Source organism: Sus scrofa, chromosome 1 (genome assembly GCF_000003025.6).
Source record: "Sus scrofa isolate TJ Tabasco breed Duroc chromosome 1, Sscrofa11.1, whole genome shotgun sequence".
Taxonomy (NCBI): Eukaryota; Metazoa; Chordata; class Mammalia; order Artiodactyla; family Suidae; genus Sus; species Sus scrofa.
In genome coordinates this window covers 88,384,907-88,404,155 of record NC_010443.5, presented here as the reverse complement: position 1 = coordinate 88,404,155, position 19,249 = coordinate 88,384,907, and the positions used below count along the sequence as shown (strand labels likewise).

The 19,249-nt window shown below is 41.6% G+C and overlaps 1 protein-coding gene across 2 annotated transcripts in view; it reads left to right on the top strand.

The window, feature by feature from the left end:
* Positions 5,084-19,249, top strand: part of MEI4 (meiotic double-stranded break formation protein 4) — a 210,153-nt gene continuing 195,987 nt past the window's right edge. The window contains exon 1 of one of the 2 annotated variants that reach the window (XM_021092258.1): positions 5,084-5,223. In XM_021092258.1, coding sequence (XP_020947917.1) covers positions 5,175-5,223 — 49 coding nt within the window. In that variant the 5' untranslated portion in view covers positions 5,084-5,174. The remainder of the gene's footprint in view (positions 5,224-19,249) is intronic. The other variant, XM_021092267.1, reaches the window with a different exon arrangement.

Sequence of the window (19,249 nt, the reverse complement as noted above, 5' to 3'; positions counted from 1 at the left end):
TTCCCCTTATTAAATGTAATTTTGTTTGCATTTTTTGACCATATCAGAATTCATTTTGAATGTTTCTTGATATTTCTGCCTAATTCCCATATTTCTTTCCTATAACATGAATGCTTTAAAAGTACAGTACATCTTTTTCATAGCACCTATTTTTCCTTCATTTTGTTAGCATCTTTATTTTTCAGAAAGTCACGAGGAATCCAAAGTAACTGAGCAGTCTGCACTTCTGCAATCTCTTTCATTTCCACAGAGAGCTTTCTACATATAGTGTATCTAAAGTCTCTTTCCACATTTTTTTTTGGTCTTTGTCCAGTTTAGGGCCGCGCCCATAGCATATGGAGGTTCCCAGGCTAGGGGTCCAATCCGAACTGCAGCTGCCAGCCTATACCACAGCCACAGCAATGCTGGACCCAAGCCATGTCTGCAACCTACACCACTGCTCAAGGCAATGCTGGATCCTTAACCCACTGAGCAAGGCCAGGGATCAAACCTGGGTCCTTATGGATACTATTCGGTTTCATTAACCACTGAGCCACGACAGGAACTCCCCTTTACACTGCTAACATACCTAAGTGATTTCCAAGATCAGCTCCATCTTCTTACATGGCTTGAATCTGGTGTGACTGTGGCTGTGGAGTAGGCTTGCAGCTGCAGCTCTCATTGGACCTCTATCCTGGGAACTTCTATATGCCGGAGGTTCAGCCCCAAAAAGCAAAACAAAACAAAAAACCCAAAATTCTATGTAACTTCAAAATATAACTTTCCTATGAAATACTTTAATTTTCTCCTCAAATACAAATATTTAGGTAAAATAACACACTTTGAGGAATAATTTTTATTATTTTATTATTACATATTTTTACAGTATGTAGTTTAAGGTATATTAAAAAGAGAGGTAACTCATAGTTACAAATCTTCCATGTTCTCAATCTTCCCACTTTTCTAGAGTGCTAAACTTTGAGATGTAAAACTAAGTGCTTTTAAAACATACTTTTTTGGAGTTCCTGGTGTAGCTCAGCAGGTTAAAGATCCAGTGTTGTCTCTGTCATGGGTTTGATACCTGGCTCAGTATAGTGGGTTAAGGATCTGGTGTTGCTACAGCTGCAGCTGTGGTCTAGGCTACAGCTGGAGCTTGGATTCAATCCTTGGCCTGGGAACTCCATATGTTGTTGAGTGGGGCCAAAAACAACAACAGCATATACTTCTTATTTTTTTATACATTTAATGTAGCTTAATGGTCCTAAACACTCGGAAACTTTTATGGATTTTACTCTTCTTAAAGAAAAGATACCAGCCTTATTGACAAAAGTTGGAGAAAAGTGATAAAATGCCATCTGGACTATGCTAATAATTTCAAACGGTATAAATTACTTAATTTGTGTTAACAGTAATTCAACTATTAAAGATAAAGGTATTAGGGAGTTCCTGTCATGGCTCAGTGGTTAACGAATCAGACTAGGAACCATGAGGTTGCGAGTTGGATCCCTGGCCTTACTCAGTGGGTTAAGGATCCGGCGTTGCCGTGAGCTGTAATGTGGGTCACAGACGTGGCTCAGATCCTGCATTGCTGTGGCTGTGGTGTAGGCTGGCAGCTATAGCTCTGATTAGACCCCGAGGCTGGGAACCTCCATATGCCACGGGAGCAGCCCTAGAAAAGGCAAAAAGGCAAAAAGACAAAAAAAAAAAAAAAAAAGATAAAGGTATTAGGAGTCTGTGGAATAAAGTCAATTGTAATGACCATGAGATCATCATCTGCTGAAAATTATGTTAGGCTGTTAGATCAGTTGGATGAAAATATGGGCAATGGAATAGTGAGTGATGACAAATACAGATATGAAATCAAAGCCAGTATGAAAGTTATCAGGTAAAAGTCTAACCAAGAGACCTAGGTCTGAGAAGTCTGATGAACAGTTTAAAGCACTGTAGAGCTCACTGCCTTAGATTCTACTGAGAATATTAAGATACTGTTGGATGGAAAACCTTGCATAGGGACTGGAGTTAAAGGACAGCAGCTCAAGAGAGACCTAGCTGGCTTCCTGGATGTGCTAGAGTGAAGGGATTTAGTTTCTGCACTTTGGAGTAAGTTGGAGTGGGGTGGGAGTCCTAGCTTCACCATTTTCTATCCAGATGTCCATAGATGATGTAACCAATCTAATTTTTAGTTTCTTCATTGTAAAATAAGGCTGCAAAACAGTACTTGGCCTCTAAAAATTTTGTAACAATTAAGCAAAACAAATAATCTATGATTATCTGAGTGTGCTCAGTTTTCCCTAGTTTATTATTATCTTTTTTTCTTTTTCTTTTCACAGCCACACTTGCAGCATATGGAAGTTCCTGGGCTAGGGACTGAATTAGAGCTGCAGCTGCAGGTCACTGCCACAGGTTGCAATGACACCTGAGAGAGGCCAGGGATCGAACCCACATCCTCACAGACACTATGTTGGGTTTATAACTTGCTGAACCACAAGGGCAACTCCAGTTATTATTATTTTGATGGTAAAATTTGACTCCTGTACCACACAGAAAGATCATTGAGGACAAGGAGTTTCTCATTTATTCTTAGTCCCTAACAAAATAAATCTTTTCTTGAACTACTGAATTGAACCCAAAGCTAATAATTTTGATAATTTTCCCCTGCGTAAATGGATGCCGGCCTAGGGATTATTGATGAAGTTTCTGTTTCTTGATGGAATAGTTTACTACCATTTCTGCAATTTTTTAATTAAAATAATGCAATCTTTTTTTGTTTGTTTGTCTTTTTAGGGCCACATCCATGGCACATGGAGGTTCCCAGGCTAGGGGTTCAATCAGAGCTGTAGCTGCCGGCCTACACCAGAGCCACAGCAACATGGGATCTGAGCCATGTCTGCGACCTTCACCAGAGCTCAGGGCAATGCCGGATTCTTAACCCACTGAGCAAGGCCAAGGATCGAACCTGTGTCCTCATGGATAGTAGTCGGGTTCGTCAACCGCTGAGCCATGATGCGAAATCCACAAATCTTTTTTTAAACAAATAACATTTTTAATAATGAGGCTTTTAAAAATATAATTTATATTTTCATTTGACATTTTACCAGATGTTCTACTCTCTGCTCTTTGTGGTTAAATAACTAATCTAAAATTAGTATTGTTTCTTGATTACATTTTTGCACTTATTTTGTTTTATTTATTATCAGCTGTACCTGTGGCTTGAAGAAGCTGAACCCAAACTGCAGCAGTAACAGTGCTGATTCCTTACCTATTAGGCTATCAGGGAGCTCCTATTTTCCTCATTTTAGATTTACATTACACTGGCTAATCATAACTTGGTATTCTTCTCCATCTAGAGTTTTATATTTTGCAAGGAGGTAAACTATTTGTGTTTTTATTTGGACCCTTTAAATTTATAGACACCATTAACAACGAACAATTTATATATAGAGAGATTGGTAATGGATGAATTTGCAGGCTTATTTGACAGATGTATGAGTTCTAAGACACTCTATTCTACTCAAGCCTCCTCTCAAATATGTAACGAACAAGAAGAGCTAAGAGAATGTAGGAGCATCTTTGCACATTTTCACCTGATTTTGGTCTTTATAAACTTCTTTAGAAAAGTTGTGAGGGCCCTGATACACACAGCCAGATCATGATATTTTTAGAAAAGTAGTTTCTAAAAGGGACAAATTAAATATTTTAAGATCCTGGGAATCCAAATTTCTTTATTCAACAAACATTTATTGATCACTTATATGCTCCCATTAGGGATGTTTAAGGCAAAAACTATGAAAATTTGTACAATTTTCATGAAAGTTTTTTCCATTATACATTTCTGTAGAAATCCAGAATTACTCCATTTTCAGAAGCTCAAATAAAACTGTAAATGTTACTCAGATTAATAGATATTTACCTACGGTTTGATGAAAAAGAGTAAGATTTTAAAACTGATGTTGCAGTTTTCCAATACGATTTCACTGCTTGCACTGTATTTCAATAGCTCCTTTACTCATTTGTTTTAATTACCAGACTATGCAGTTGTAAAGGGCAATGATCATGCCTCACTTAGTGCCTGGCAAATAGGAGTTCAATCTAATTTGCATAATGAATGAATGAGCAGAATTGAAATGAATTTCACATGTAGCAATACTGACAATTTTGCAACATTTTTCCATTAGTTCTGAGATTATCTCTGTCATCAATGAACTATGATTAGATTTTACGTTTCTCAAAAAGAATAGCAAATACAGTAAGCTATTAATCTAATCTTCCTTGATTTGGGTAAGATAATTCAGTCTTGGTTTACCTGAAATGTACAATTTGCCTCTTCAGGATTAATGAAGAATGAGATATTAAACAAATTACAGTAGATTTAAAACCATTGATTCTCTAACGTGCAGATGGCTAGAGCAATGGTGCTTAACATTTTAAAGAAATTTGCAATAGTGGATTGGATGCAGATGGATGTCTTAATAAAGAAGGTTCATTCATTTAGTAAAATAAGCCAAATACATCTCCATGTAGAAATGCTCCACATTTTATTGTATAAATATATGTTGAGAGTTCTACCCAAGAGCAACCAAATACTGTGCTTAAGAAGCCTGCAGGCGATCTGCAGTCAGATTGCTAGGAATCCAGTTGGGATTCTAAAGGATGAAAGAATTTTAGAACAAATTTTAAAAAAGATAATAATAATAATGATAAAAATACGATGTGCAAGGTGAAAAGCGAGCACACTCTAGAATAATCAACATACAAGTCGTTTTGGAATTCGTCTTTTCTTCGCCAAGTTGTCCCCTCCCCCGCTAGAATCAAAGCATCTCTTTACAGGAAGACTCTCCCCAAGGCCTTTTTTTTCCTTTTTCTTCTGTTTCTTCAAGGCCTGGTTTTCACCTTCAGGGTTTAAGGACGAGGGGGCGCCCTCCCCAGGAAAGCAACGCTGCTTTTCCTCTTCCTCCATTCTCGCGGCGCCTTCCTGGAGCGGAGACCCGGGCGCACATGCTCCCACGCCGGCGGGCGGCGCTCTCCCGGCCGCCGCTCAGCCTCGCAGCCCCGCAGCCCCGCAGCCCCCGGCGCCGACGGCCGAGCGCGCCGCGGGGCCTTGTGGGCGCGTGGCCGCGGGTCCGCCCCGCGCGCTGCCAGTTCCCTGAGGGCGGAAGGCAGGTTTGGCTCTGGGCCCGTGCTCCCCTCCCGCCTGCATGGACTCCCAGCCAAGCGCACCCTCCATTCTTAGCTGGAGCCCAGAAGGTAGGTGGGGAGGAGCCCTGCCCCCTATCTCTCCCCACTCCTCCTTTTCCTCCTCTCGCCTTTCCTTCCCCTTCCCCACCGCGCCCCGTGGTCCTGCCTGCTGCGCAAGTGGCCTGGGTTCCCACGGATTTCGTGCCCTTCGCACCGCTGCGTGGAGCTCCGAACGTGCTGTCAGTGGGCATCTATACCTATTTGCTATTAAATCGATTGCACCTGTGCGAGAGCTTCTGGAAGTTAGAAGGGGGCCTTGGCCCAGGAGTTGGTAGGTTTCTCCCGTGTTCCTGATTCCTGGCAGGTTCCAGCCTGTCCTGACCAACAGTAAGGTTCCTTCCTAGAGAAGGATAGGATAGGCCTGTGCCTATTGAGGCCATCGGTGGGGTTGGATGTGTTCATTGAGCAGATGTTTTATGGAGCCCTCCATTGCACTGGAGAAACTGGGTGAAGTGCTGTAAGTGTCAGGGATGGGACACGTGCCACCTTCTCCCTCCAGGACCTCACAGGCCCGGGCTAGAGATGTATGTGGAGATACTAGGAAACACGCCAGGAAAGGGCAAGCTTGCGGGAGGGGGATCTGATAAAATGCTGTGGGACAGAGAAGCTTCATGGAGAAGGTGGCACCGTATGGAGGTGTAAATGCCAGATATTTGAGGAGTAGGGGCAGAAGCTGGAATACTTTACAGATGAAAATAGCAAGAGTAAAGGTGAGAACCCAGAACTCTGGAGGAAACAATGTTTTAGTGGACTAGAATGTCTAGTGGCAGGAAACAAGACCAAGGAAGCGGTTTGGATTGGATTATGAAAGACTTTGAATAGCCTTGTAATCTGGAAGTGCAGAAATGTATTTTGGACTTGAATTCCGGTTTGGATTGAATTATGAAAGGCTTTGAATAGCCTTGTAATCTGGAAGTGCAGAAATGCATTTTGGACTTGAACTCCATCAGGATCCGTAGATTATAAAGACATATACTGTTGTTTAGTATTTATAAAGGGCTCATAATATAGAAAAACTCCATAGTAACACACTGACTGTTTATGAATAGGACGTATTTTTTTCAGGTGCAATATTCGTGGCCACTCATGCACACATCAGTCACTTTCTTGGGATTGCTTGCATTGCCTTTTTTCTTTTTAAGATCCAGGGATTTACAGTGTATCATGTGGCTGCCATGAGACTCAGTCACTTGGCAGAGGTTTCTGTGTTGTTATCTACTATTTTACTTGTTTTTACTTGGGAAGAGTGACTGCTCTAGAAGGGTCATTGATTAAATGGAATGAAGAGTGTGTATAATTTGGAACATGCATAATCTGGATGACTTGTAGAGCAAATGACAAAATACTGAGATACAACTTGGGGATGAAGGTCAGGAGCACACATTGATGACTCTGAGTAAGATTTTTATTCTTTTTTTTTTTTTTCTTTTTGTGAATGAAAAGAAATATTCAGTATTTGGAACCAGCTTTCCAAAACAAGTATTTCAGAAGCCTTGTTAAGGTTTAGAAAATGGTACCTTAAATATGTTTTAACATATAAATATGTTAGGAGTCTGCTGGATATTGTGGTGAGGATCAGACAGAATACTTCTGGATTTTTAATGGGACGTGTGTATGTCAAGTGTACCTTAAGCTCTGCTGTGCAAAGGCACTTGAAGCTGAGGGTCAGAGTCACAATTTAAATTACTTTGGAGTATTACTGACTGAGGTGAACATGTGACTTCAGTGTGAAGAATGGATTGAAGGGGCTTCAAGGGCTGTCAGAAGGCTGGTACAGTCCTAAAGACAAGAAGTGTTAATGGTTTGGGGGAAAACTGGACATATTTTTAGATATATTAGGTTGTAGGATTGAGAGACATGGCGTAGAAAGGTAATCGGGAATAGAGGCAACAAAGTCCGAGATCCAGGGTTTTTAAGAATAGAGGAGTGGTCATTTGGGTCAGGTGTTCAGAGAAGTGTAATGAGAATTTCCAAGTACGCATCAGGTTTGGTAAGTATGATGTCATTTTCAACTTTAGTAAGAACAGCTGGGGGTGGGCTTGATGGGGTAGTTTTTTTTTTTTTTTTTTTTTTTTACATCTGGGAGCAACCTGAGCATGATGATATATTGAGAGAGAAAAGTCAGGACAGAGGAGAGATGGAAAGAGAAGAGAGGAGATGGTTGGTGGCAAAGCTTGCAGGAGCTGGTGTGAAATTATTGCATATTCCTAGAGCTTAACTCATGGTCTATAAGGACAGGAAGGCACTGGCCATTAGTTTTGAGCAGCATATTACAGAAGGACCAGGGCTTTCTTATATGCTAGCAGGGGGCCCAGGATCCAGCTTGCTTACTTGTCCATTCACTTGTCAGGTCAGTCAGCTAATATTTTTTTTCAGTGCTCATCCTGTGTTTGCAGTTGGATTTCTGCTCTGCAGTGATAGGTCATGAGCTCAGTGGAGTTCTCTTGACACCGCAGACCATCAACATCAAATGACTGATGAAATAAGGAATTATACAGCTCTATCCATTGTGATACAAGAGTATGAACATTAGAGCATATGTATTACAGGGAACTGACATGGTCTCAGGGTATAAAGGAAGGTGTTTCTAATGATAGAATGTTTAAGCTTGTACCTAACAGAAGCCTCTCTTGTTACCATATTATCTGTCGCTTCCCTATACTGCCTCCTGTCATCATCTCATTCCTGGTTCTCTATTCATTGTTGGGCTCAGTCTTTTCTCTTGAGCATTTGAAGTGTATAGTATCAGTGGTTAGTGGGGTGGGAAAATGTTCAGGAACCAAGGCTTGGCAGGATCTTTCTCAAGCCTGCTATTGCTTCATTGTAGAGACTGCATAGGAACTAAATGGCCGTTTAATTTTATTCATGCTACAGTGATTCCCATTAGGGAATGAAAAGGGTTTTGGGAATGGCAGATCGATGGTCAGCCACAGCCACAACTGATTTAGCCTCTTAACATCCTTTGGTGGAAACCACAAGCAGCCCAGATCCTGTCACTTCTTATTAGGAATTTTTGGTAACAGCCAATGAAAGCTAGTTTTTTGGTTTTTTTTTCTTTCTTTCATTTAAAATTTTAATACTGTCTGGGTCAAGTGATTGGGGAATAAACATCCACTCATGTTTCCATCTGCAGGGAAGTGAAGGTACTGTTGCTGCTATGATTTTGCATTTATATAGCACTTGAGTGTTGGCTAAGTGCTTTTACAATCGATTTTATTGTTCAGTTTAAAAGATAGCCTAAAATCACCTCTGTCAGAATTTGTTTGATATGATTCAGTGAAAAGGTCCTTTGAAAAAAATGGACCTTATGTTATGTGGAAGAACTCTGATTAGTCAAAAGACTAGATATATGACAACATGAATGTCATCTAGGAGTTCCCATTGTGGTGTAGTGGAAACAAATCCAACTAGTATCCATGAAGATGTGGGTTTGATCCCTGGCCTTGCTCAGTGGGTTAAGGATCCGGCATTGCCATGAGGTGTAGTGTAGGGTGTAGGTCACAGACTAGGCTCGGATCTGGCATTGCTGTGGCTGTGGTGTAGGCCGGCAGCTGTAATTCATCCCCTAACCTGGGAACTTCCATATGTCCTGGGTGTGACCCTTAAAAAAAAAAAAAAAAGGCTAGACAATATGAACATCATCTGAAGAGACTTAGCTATTGATAGAAGACATTAACCACATGATACATTTTTTACTCTCTGTCTTTACAGTGAAAGGTGATTAAAAAAAAAAAAAAAACAACAACTTAGAGCAGTAGAAGTGCAACCCTGCAGGAAGCCAACCCCCATCATGGCTTGGTTTGTGACCAGGGCACACAGGGATGTTTTATGAGTGACAGTATGTGTCCTTTAATATATTTATCCTCAAAGCCTTAGCTTTTATTGAGAGCAAGCACTGGCAGAATTTATCTGTACAAGACCAATTAGTAATATATCAGGCTTTGAGGGTCCTGCTCTTTCTTTAGCAACTATGCAGCTCTGAAGTTGTAGCACTGTAGTAGCGATGGACAATACATAGGCTAAAGGACATGGCTCTTCAGTAAAAAAAAAAAGTGGTTTTGGGGAGAAGGCCACCCAGATTTGGCTTGTGCACCACAGTTTGCCAATGTCTGACCCACAGTACTTCTGAGATTCCTTTACTGAACAGAGGGTGTTTCAGAAGGCAATGCTTGGCAGTCAGCTGATAGCTCTATGAAACCAGAGATGGACTTGTCTTGCTAACCGTTGTGGCTCCAGGTCTAACACAGCACCTGTCAGGAGATAATTAAGCATCTCTGTTGAATAAAGGAATGAGTAGCACGGATCCCAGATGGAGAATTACCTGACGAAAGGAGGATGGTTGCATAAACAGATTTTCAGGTTCTATAGCATGTATTCTATGGTGCTACCATGTAAGGTAGAGCAATTCTATTTCAGCGGAGAGCTTAGTTCAGAGAACACATACGGGGGCCGTCTGAAGAATGAGAAAGGGCCAGTGCTGTAAATGCATAATGAAGAACAGAGACCTATGATGCCCCAGGGCCTGGATGGAAAAGGCAGTCCAGCCTCTTCCCCAGTCTGGGGCTTTCATGTTTGTCCCATTTTCCGTGGCTTCACTCACATTTGTGCTGGATGGTTCCCTGTTGGCCTTTGGGATCTTTTTCTGTCCCTCCGCCTCTCAGGTTCACACCGGTCCCTGCTCCCTCTGTGGTCCTGAAGGTGATCCTGGAGAATGGAAGGTCACAGCTCCTGCCACCCCGTCCTCTGCTTTCAGGGGTCTCTCTCTGTTCCAGTCCCTGCTTCTTCTTCTCATCCTTTAAGGCCCAGGGAAGTGAAAGACACCCTGGCCCATTCTGGTGTTACTGGCCCCCAGAACATTGTCTTACCCCCCTTGGGTTTCAGACACCTTTAAAATTAGTCTCTTTATTAAACTCTCCTCACATTACCCAAATTGAGGTACCAAGAGCTTTCTTCCTTCAGCCTAATGAATAGAGTATCCTTAACATTTTTTCAAAGACACCTATTGGAATTCCCATCGTGGCTTAGCGGTTAACAAATCTGACTAGGAACCATGAGGTTGCGGGTTTGATCCCTAGCCTTGCTCAGTGGGTTAAGGATCCGGCATTGCCGTGAGCTGTGGTGTAGGTTGCAGATGCTGCTCAGATCCCGTGTTGCTGTGCCTCTGGCGTACGCCGGTGGCTACAGCTCTGATTCAACCCCTGGCCTGGGAACCTCCATATGCTGCAGGGGCAGCCCAAGAAATGGCAAAAAGACCCCCCAAAAAACCCTCCAAATCAAAGACACCTATTGTATGTCACTGTGACTGAAAGATGTTTAAGTCCCCTGAAGTGAGTGGCTATGGCTTCTGTTTCTTAGAATCACAAAATCTCAGGAAGCAAGTTATTCTGGAAGGTGATCTAACTCTTCAGAGTTTGGGTGTGTTCTGCTCCGTGTCTTTCATTTTTCACTCTACTTGAATACCTTGTACAGCAGGGAACTCAGTACTCCTAAAGTTCCCTCACAGGTCTTCAGCCACATCTGCCTGATAGAATGGTAGAATATGTAGAGACAACTTCCACCCTCTGCCCTCATCCTGTCCCCCAGGGTTTCATGAAACAAGTCCAATTTGCATTTCATTTCTCTGTTCTTCAGAGGGCAGGGTTTTGAGTTCCTTGACCAGCTCAATCTATTTAAAAGCTGGGTGCCTGGAGCAGAAGCTCTTTTCCTCTGCATTGTCCGATCATGCTGAGTGAGCACTGGCATGGTGACTACTCAGAAGGCTTACTGCCTTCATGATTTTGAGAAGATCCGTACTTCCTCCTTTCTTGCTTGGAAATGCAAGGGGAACAGGTCTGACCCCACTCTAGTCCCTCCCCACCTCCGCTGATTATTTTTTCTATATTTTTAAATTATTTCTTTGTGGCCACCCCTTTGGCATATGGTAGTTCCCGGGCCAGGGATCAAATCAGAGCTGCAGCTGCAACCTATGCTGCAGCTGCAACCTATGCTGGATCCTTTGACCCACTCCACTGGGCCAGGGATTGTGCCTCCACACTGACCTGAGCCGCTGCAGTGGGATTCATAATCCATTCTGCCACAGCAGGAACTCCTTATCTCCGTTGACTTAAGCATCACTTGTATGAACAGTTGCTTTTGATGATGGCTAAATTTTTTCCCTGAATTGGATTTATCTATACCTACAAGCTATCCTCAAGGGAGTAAAGTAGTTTATAAATTACAGATCTTTAGAGGGCTAGGTCTACCATCTGGTTTTCTTTTGTTTTTCCTCAGATTTTAAGAGTACATTTATTTTCCTTTAAGTACTTTTGGGGCACTATTTAAAGTATTTGGCTGAATTTTTTATTGAGGTTTTAAATCTGAACATCAGATATAAGCAGATTCATAGGTTTTTTAGTATTTTGTTTGTTTTATTTTGGGGATATTTACTATGTATATGCCATTACTGTACCTCTTGCATTTTGGAAATATAAAAAAAATATTGAAATGCAATATTTTGGGACTGATAATCAAGTTGACTTTAAGGAAATATTCTGAAGTAGGTTCTTAAGTGTATCATTCAAGTCCATTTTTATAATGAAAGTCCAATTTCTTTTTTAATAAGCCTTCAAAGTATCTGTCAGCTTCTTTAATTCTTCCTTCCAATTTATTCAGTGAGCTCATGCCCCATTTGGTTTTTGATTAGATTGCTTTCACCACGGCAGAATTCTGGAAAATAAATCCTTTTGTACTTAATGTGTGCCTTGGTTTAATCTGGGTGAATAGAACAATGAAAACAACCCATTAGAAAATAATTTTGATTTCTGGAGAAAGAGATGTGGCTTTCTTAATCTTTAATAATTGCTAGGAATTATATGCCGGGGATCTTTGCTGATGGCTCCTTTTCCTATGCCTTCCTTCTACTTTCATGAATTTTTTCTTTCAAGATTAAAAAACCAAACAAAACATACTTAAGATTCTTTACAATGACTTCTCCATTGGTTTGTAATAGCTGATGGTTTATGATCTTTTTCTTTTCACCTCTTTTTTTTTTTTTTAAGTGAAATTGAGTTGAAATTTGGGTTACTTCTGAGGTGAAATGCCTGCTTCTTCTTTTTTTTTTTTTTTTTTGTCTTTTCTAGGGCTGCACTGGTGGCATATGGAGGTTCCCAGGCTAGGGAGTCTAATTTGAGCTGTAGCCGCCAGCCTATGCCAGAGCCACAGCAATACGGGATCCTCATACCACTGAGCGAGGCCAGGGATCAAACTTTACTATTAGTTTACTTTATCCCAAGTTCTGTTATTCATGCATTAGTTGGCATTTTATTTATTTTCTTATTTGTTGGCTTCACCTGATAGGAAAAAAAAAACTAACAAACAAAAGATCATCCCTATTTACAGTGCCTGGCATAGCCAATAAATGATGTATATTTGTTGGGAATATACAGAATGTAAGTTTCTCATGACAATCTGCCTTTTTGTGACAGTGCTCAAAACTTTTATGTAGTCCCCAAGAAGTTGCTGCTTTCTGAAAAAATTCCATTTTTATAAATATGATGCCTAAAGCATCTATTCTTATAAGATTTCCTTGCCTTTTAACTGAAAAAATTCATCTACCATCTGTCATCCGTCTATTTATTTGATAATTTCCAAGCACAATTTTATCTATATAGAATCTATAGATTTTTTAAATGACTTATGTTACCAATAAACTCTCTTCATCAAAATCAGTTTCCCCAAACCCAAATCATAGTGATTTAAAAAGAACTGTACAATTAAGTATAATAGAAAAACTAAAAATCTTAAAACAAAATGATAAAATAAAATAAAAAGAGATGAATACACTCAGGCAAGTAACTATAGCATCATTGGAGGTAGGGAGTGAAGCAGTGTTTCAGCTCAAAGTGAATGCCCCAAAGGGACATTTCATACTATATCGCTGATGCAGAATTCTTTAGTAATAAATAATAGACCAATTCCCCGTTTCCCAGCAAATTCCAAAAATATGGCTCCTGCATAAGATCACTGAGAAAGGCATTGATTCAAACTACTTGGCAGGAAGCTGGCTTCTTTAATTATTAATGTGCTTACCTCCTTTTCATCACTCATTGATAAAAAATGAAGGTTCGGTAAAGAATTAAGGAAATAATTTCTGAGAATAGTTCCAGTGGTTTGAGTAAATATTTTATCAGCATAATTTTGTACATTTTGATACTTTCCAGTGATTTTAGATGAGTTTCTGGTTGGGGTCCATCACGCCCTGGCCTAGTATCAGAATCACATTCGAGACTCTTCACTTTTTCCAAATCTGGCAGCAAGCCCAGCCATTTCACAAACATTTTTGGATATCTTGTATTCTCTGAGCACACTTGAGTGTCCTGGCCTGCCTCTCCTTCTAGCCCTTATTCACAGTGTGGTGTCAACAGTCCTTGATCTCCTTCCCACCCAGTAGCATCCTCTTTCTAAACTGCTCCCTTTCTCAGGCCATTGCTCTCCACTGCTCTGAAGACCACACCTGTTTCGAGCCCTCAGTGGCAGCAAGTTCAGATGCCTCTGACCTTCATGATCTCAACCTTCCTGTCCTGTATTGTTTCCCTTTCTTCCCCCAAATACCTTATTGATTCTTTTGTCAAGGTGACTGATGCACACTTGCACAAATATGCTCGCCTTTATCTGCTGCCTGCTGTACTCTCCACCCAGCCCCCTCTTTGTCTCTCTGAGTTTTCTCATCCTTCAGATTTCCAAGGCTGGCTTCAGAGGTCCTGGCTCATCCTGTTTCTGTCAGCCCATACAGCTCTCTTTCTCCAAGCTCCTACTCCACTTAGGAGACAGTGGGCCAAAGATGGACTCCTGACCACCTGCTGGTCTCAAGTCTTGCATCAAATGTTCACTGTGTGCCCGATAGAGTTCATAGGGATCACCTGCCTCAGTCACTTGACAAGTTGAGTTCTCTTTTGATTCCTACTTTACGGATTATCAAACTGAGGCACAGAGAGGTCCAGAAACCTAAAATCACATAGCTAGTAGAGGGCAGAGCTTGGAAGCCTGGCTCCTGACCCTGTTCTACTGTTCCTTCTGTTATTCTTTCCTCCTAAGGCATATTTGAAATGATTTCTGATGGTGTTTTTCAGCATTGATTTACATGAGGTATTGCTCTTTTCTGTCTCACCAGGCCATTTTGGCGGGTACAGATCCCTTATCTGGCAGTTCTTATGGAGTTGGCATGCCTGCCAGTGTGTGTGTGTGTGTGCATGCGCGCGCATGTGCACACGTGTGCGCATGTGTCTGCTTTGGTGATCGATAAGCTGACATGCTCATCCAGGCAGACACAAGATAACCACAGGATGGTTGCAGGAAGCCTGTATCCAGGTGACGTACAATTACTACTCCCAGGCATAGGCACCATGTTGCAGAAAGAACGTGTGCAAAGAGATGATTATTAAAAAGTAGTGTTCTACCAGTGGTTACCTGGATAGCCTGGAGAAAGTTCCCTCTGAACCTCAGTCTCCTTAGTCCCAAATAGTGCTACTATATTCTCCATCACAGAATTTGAAAGAGGTGATGACATGAGGCCCTGGAGCTAAAGTGAACACATCATGTCTGGTGTGCAGAGGTGTTCACACTTCCTTCTGAGGCTTCACGCACCAGCCAGGCTGAAGCTTTCTCACCCCCTGCCCTTGCCTTATCCTTTCTCCATATATCCACACCAGCCCTCAATTCCGTTTTGTTAAGTCTCCTTCACATATCCTGTCTTAGCTTGAATCCATCTCTCTGTCAGTGAGCTGTTTCACTTCCTCTCCTTTCTGCAGTCATTCCTGTACAGCGTGGCCTAATCTTTGCCATGGAGCCCAGTGCTAGAAGTGATGGAAGATTAAGGCAGAGTCCAGTCTGATGATCTCACTGTGTCTGTTGGGGAGAGGGACCCCGGAATGGCTGTCGATCCTACCTTGTTATTTATTTTATTTTATTTTTTGCTTTTTAGGGCCACACTCTTGGCACTTGGAGGTTCCCAGGCTAGAGGTCTAATCAGAGCTGCAGCTGCTGACCTACACAACAGCCACAGCAACACAGGATCCGAGCCGTGTCTGTGACCTATGCCACAGGTCATGGCAACACTGGATCCTTAATCCACTGAGCAAGGCCAGGAATCAAACCCCCCAACCTCCTGGTTCCTAGTTGGATTTGTTTTTGCTGTGCCACAATGGGAAATCCTTGATCCTACTTTGTGATGGGAGCAAGTTTCTGGTGTGCTATGGAAGTGAGATAATGGAGCAGGGGATGGAGCCAGGATGAGAGAGGAAGGAAGCTGAGACCAGGCACCTGAAGAAGGCTTCAAAGGCTGGGAGGAGAGCCTGCAGGCCTAGGCTCAAGGCAGGGAGGTTCTGTCAGCAAACTTCGTGGATCATGGAGGCTCATGTTCCCAAGAATGTGTGGTCCGTTTGGAGAGAGGTCGAGTTTTGGGTGCTCAGTAGAACTGGTCCTGTCAGTAGAAATCAAGCTTAAAAGCAGTTTTGGAAAAGAGATTTTGTTTTTCCATGATGCCCATCTGAGCTGTAACTGAGACTTGAGGATTCAACAACTTAGTACCATCTTGGGTGGCATTAAGAGGAAGGTTCAAGGGTCATAGCTGATTATATTCATCCTGGAATTGGAGGTTTAGTGCTGGGTTCATGAGGAGGGATTTTGACAAGTCAGAGAACAACTAGAAGATTCTGCCAGAATGGAAAAAGGCCTAATGTTATGATGTTATGAGAAATGGGTCTGGGGTGCTTTATGGTGAGGGAGAGAGTACTTGCTCATTTCAGATCCTTGGTGGGTGATTCAGGAAAGTGGACTTTATATTGTTTTGCTCTAGGGCTGGACCTGGATTAATATAAGCAGAAATTATGAGTGTCTGGCAGGAGTCCATAAGGGCTGATGGTTAGGTAATCACATTTTTTTTCTTTGCTTTTTAGGGCTGTACCCACACATATGCAAGTTCCCAGGCTAGGGGTTGAATTGGAGCTACAACTGTCAGCCTACACCACAGCTACAGCAATGCAGGATCCAAGCTGCATCTGCAATGCCGGACCCCCAACCCACTGAGTGAGGCCATGGATCGAACCCACATTCTCGTGGATACTAAACGGATTAGTACCATAGTGGGAATTCACCATAGTGGGAATTCTGGGAATTAACATTTTCAGTGCTAGAATGTCCGGAGAGACTGCTTGCATTCCTGATGCTGTCTTTGGGTGACAGACTGGGTCTGACACCACACTCGCAAGAATCCATGACAAATATTCAATGACGTTTTGGGGCTAAATACATTTTACTATACTTAAAATCTATTAACGTAGGTTATCTTTACCAAAATATGCTAATTTAATGTGCCCGCATGGCCAACTGTACAGAAAGATGAAAGGTTTTAGGGTAAAAGTGTATCTTCACTGCTTAATGTGTGGCTTTGAGCTAATTACTCCCTGAGCCCCCTGTTCATATACTGATGGAACAAGGGTAATAGTAGTTATATCACAGGGTTCCTAGGGGATCAATGGATTTACATCCATTCATATACTCTTGCATGGTAAAAAAAAAAATACTATTATTGGAAATATTTTTTCTTTCTGTAGTGTGTCATAGTGTGACATCTAAAAGCGTTGAGCACCCTATGCAGAAGTAAAATACAGTGACATCACCTGAGTTCTTTCTTTTTTTTTTTTTTTATTTTCCCACTGTACAGCAAGGGGGTCAGGTTATCCTTATATGTATACATTACAATTACATTTTTCCCCCAGCCTTTCTTCTGTTGCAACATGAGTATCTAGACAAAGTTCTCAATGCTATTCAGCAGGATCTCCTTGTAAATCTATTCTAAGTTGTGTCTGATATCAGACCTGAGTTCTTTCTAATGTGGATGCCTCCTTTTACCAGTCAGGTCCATTCTTGAATGTTTTATCAATGAATAATAAATGTCAGTTTATCCAGAGTGACAAAAGAGTGATGGCAGATTAATCTCAAATTGTAGCTTACTCTCCACCACCTGAAAGCATCTCTAGATGCTCTGGAATGCATGCATGTGCAACACTCTGGGGTTATTTCTCCTTTGTTTTCTGTGAATACACACATAGGTATAAAATACTTGACCCTGATAAGAAATACCTGGAATCATTTTGCTTATTAAGAAGTAAACTAGGAGTTTCCACTGTGACACAGTGGGTTAAGAATCCAACTACAGCAGCCCAGGTCACTGCAGAGGTGTGGATTCCATCCCTGGCCCTGCTCAGTGGGTTAAGGAGCCCATGTTGCTGCACCTGCCATGTAGGTCGTAGTTGTGGCTCAGATTCAGTCTCTGGCCTAGGAACTTCCATGTGCCAAACAGGTACAACCATAAAATTTAAAAAAAAATTAAAAATATTTAAAACAATTTAAAAAGGCTAATTTAATAAGTAATTTAAAAGTAACCATGGGCTTTGTAGTTTATAATTTTGAAATAGAAAGCATGTGTAAAAGATGTGTGTGCAGGAGTTCTCATCGTGGTGCAGTAGGAAACGAATCTGACTGGGAACCATGAGGTTGTGGGTTCGATCTCTGGCCTTGCTCAGTAGGTTAGGGATCCGGCTTGTTGTGAGCCATGGTGTGGGTTGCAGAGTCATCTTGGATCTGACATTTGGCTCTGGTGTAGGCGGGTGGCAACAGCTCCAATTGGACCCCTAGCCTGGGAACCTCCACGTGCTGTGGGTGTGGCCCTAAAAAGACAAAAGACTAAAAGTAAAAAAAAAAAAAAAAATTTAAAAGTTGTATGTGTGTGTGTATGTGTATGCATCCACTTGTACACTCCAGTATTTGCACATAAATGTACAGTAAGTGCAGGTGCAGGTTGTCAGGAATTCCTTCTTAGGCTGAAAGACTGAATTTTTAATAGTTGTTTCATTTAAGAAAATGTTGATGTTTCCTTTCATAGGTTTTAAATTGGCACTTCAGATGTTTGAAAGAGGAACTTTTCTGTACAGTTCCTGGTAATTAAAAGACATATAATATGAAATGATTGCACTGAGAAGTGGTTTAATTGCTTTGGTGAGTATTATCATGCTGTTATTTACTACACTGTAAAAATTCAGCTCTGGACATTCAAATTTTCTTATCACTGGGTATGAGTGAAAACAGAGATAGAAAAACACATTTGCACACTTTATATATGTGTGTGTGTGTGTGTGTATGTATATAACATACATTATAAATATATGTGTATATTTATTTTATAACATGCTCCCAAATACACATGCCTGTATAAGCTAATCTTTACTGACCTTTGACTGTGTGCCAGGCACAGTGTTAAGTCCTTGTGCATGGATTAATATCAATTCTCACAAGTACCACTATGATGTAGTTTATATTATGTGCCTCCTTTTTCAGATAAGCACATGGAGGATTATAGAGGTTAACTTGGCAGAGCTTATAAGTGGTGGAGACTATATTTTTCACCAGGCTGTCTGACTTCACAGCTACAACTTTTGCCTGCCACACTGCACTGGCACTTGTGCAATCAAGGACTCAGAATTGGAAAAGTCATTGGTCAGTCTGCATAGTCTTCACATCAGTGCTAAACTCTGTCTTCATCTCAGGCAGATGGCCGTTCAGCTTCTGCTTGAGCAATTCTAGTAATTGGAGTTTCTTTTCTTTTTTTTTTTGGTCTTCTTAGGGCTGCACCTGTGGCATATGGAGAGTCGCAGGCTAGGAGTTGAATCAGAGCTGCAGCTGCCGGCTTATGCTATAACCACAGCAATGCCAGATCTGAGCTGCATCTTCTACCCACACCACAGCTCATGGCAATGCCAGATCCTTAACCCATTGAGCGAGGCCAGGGATTGAACCTGTGTCCTCATGGATCCCAGTCAGATTCATTTCCACTGACCCATGATGGGAACTCCCTGGTAACTGGAGTTTCATAGCTTCACAAGTCAGCCCCTGCCACCCTTGGACAGCTCCTTTTGCTAGATACTTTATTCATCTATTTATCAGAAATTTGTACCCCTGTAATTTCCATGTTTGGGGCCCAGTTCTGCCTTCTGGAGAAATG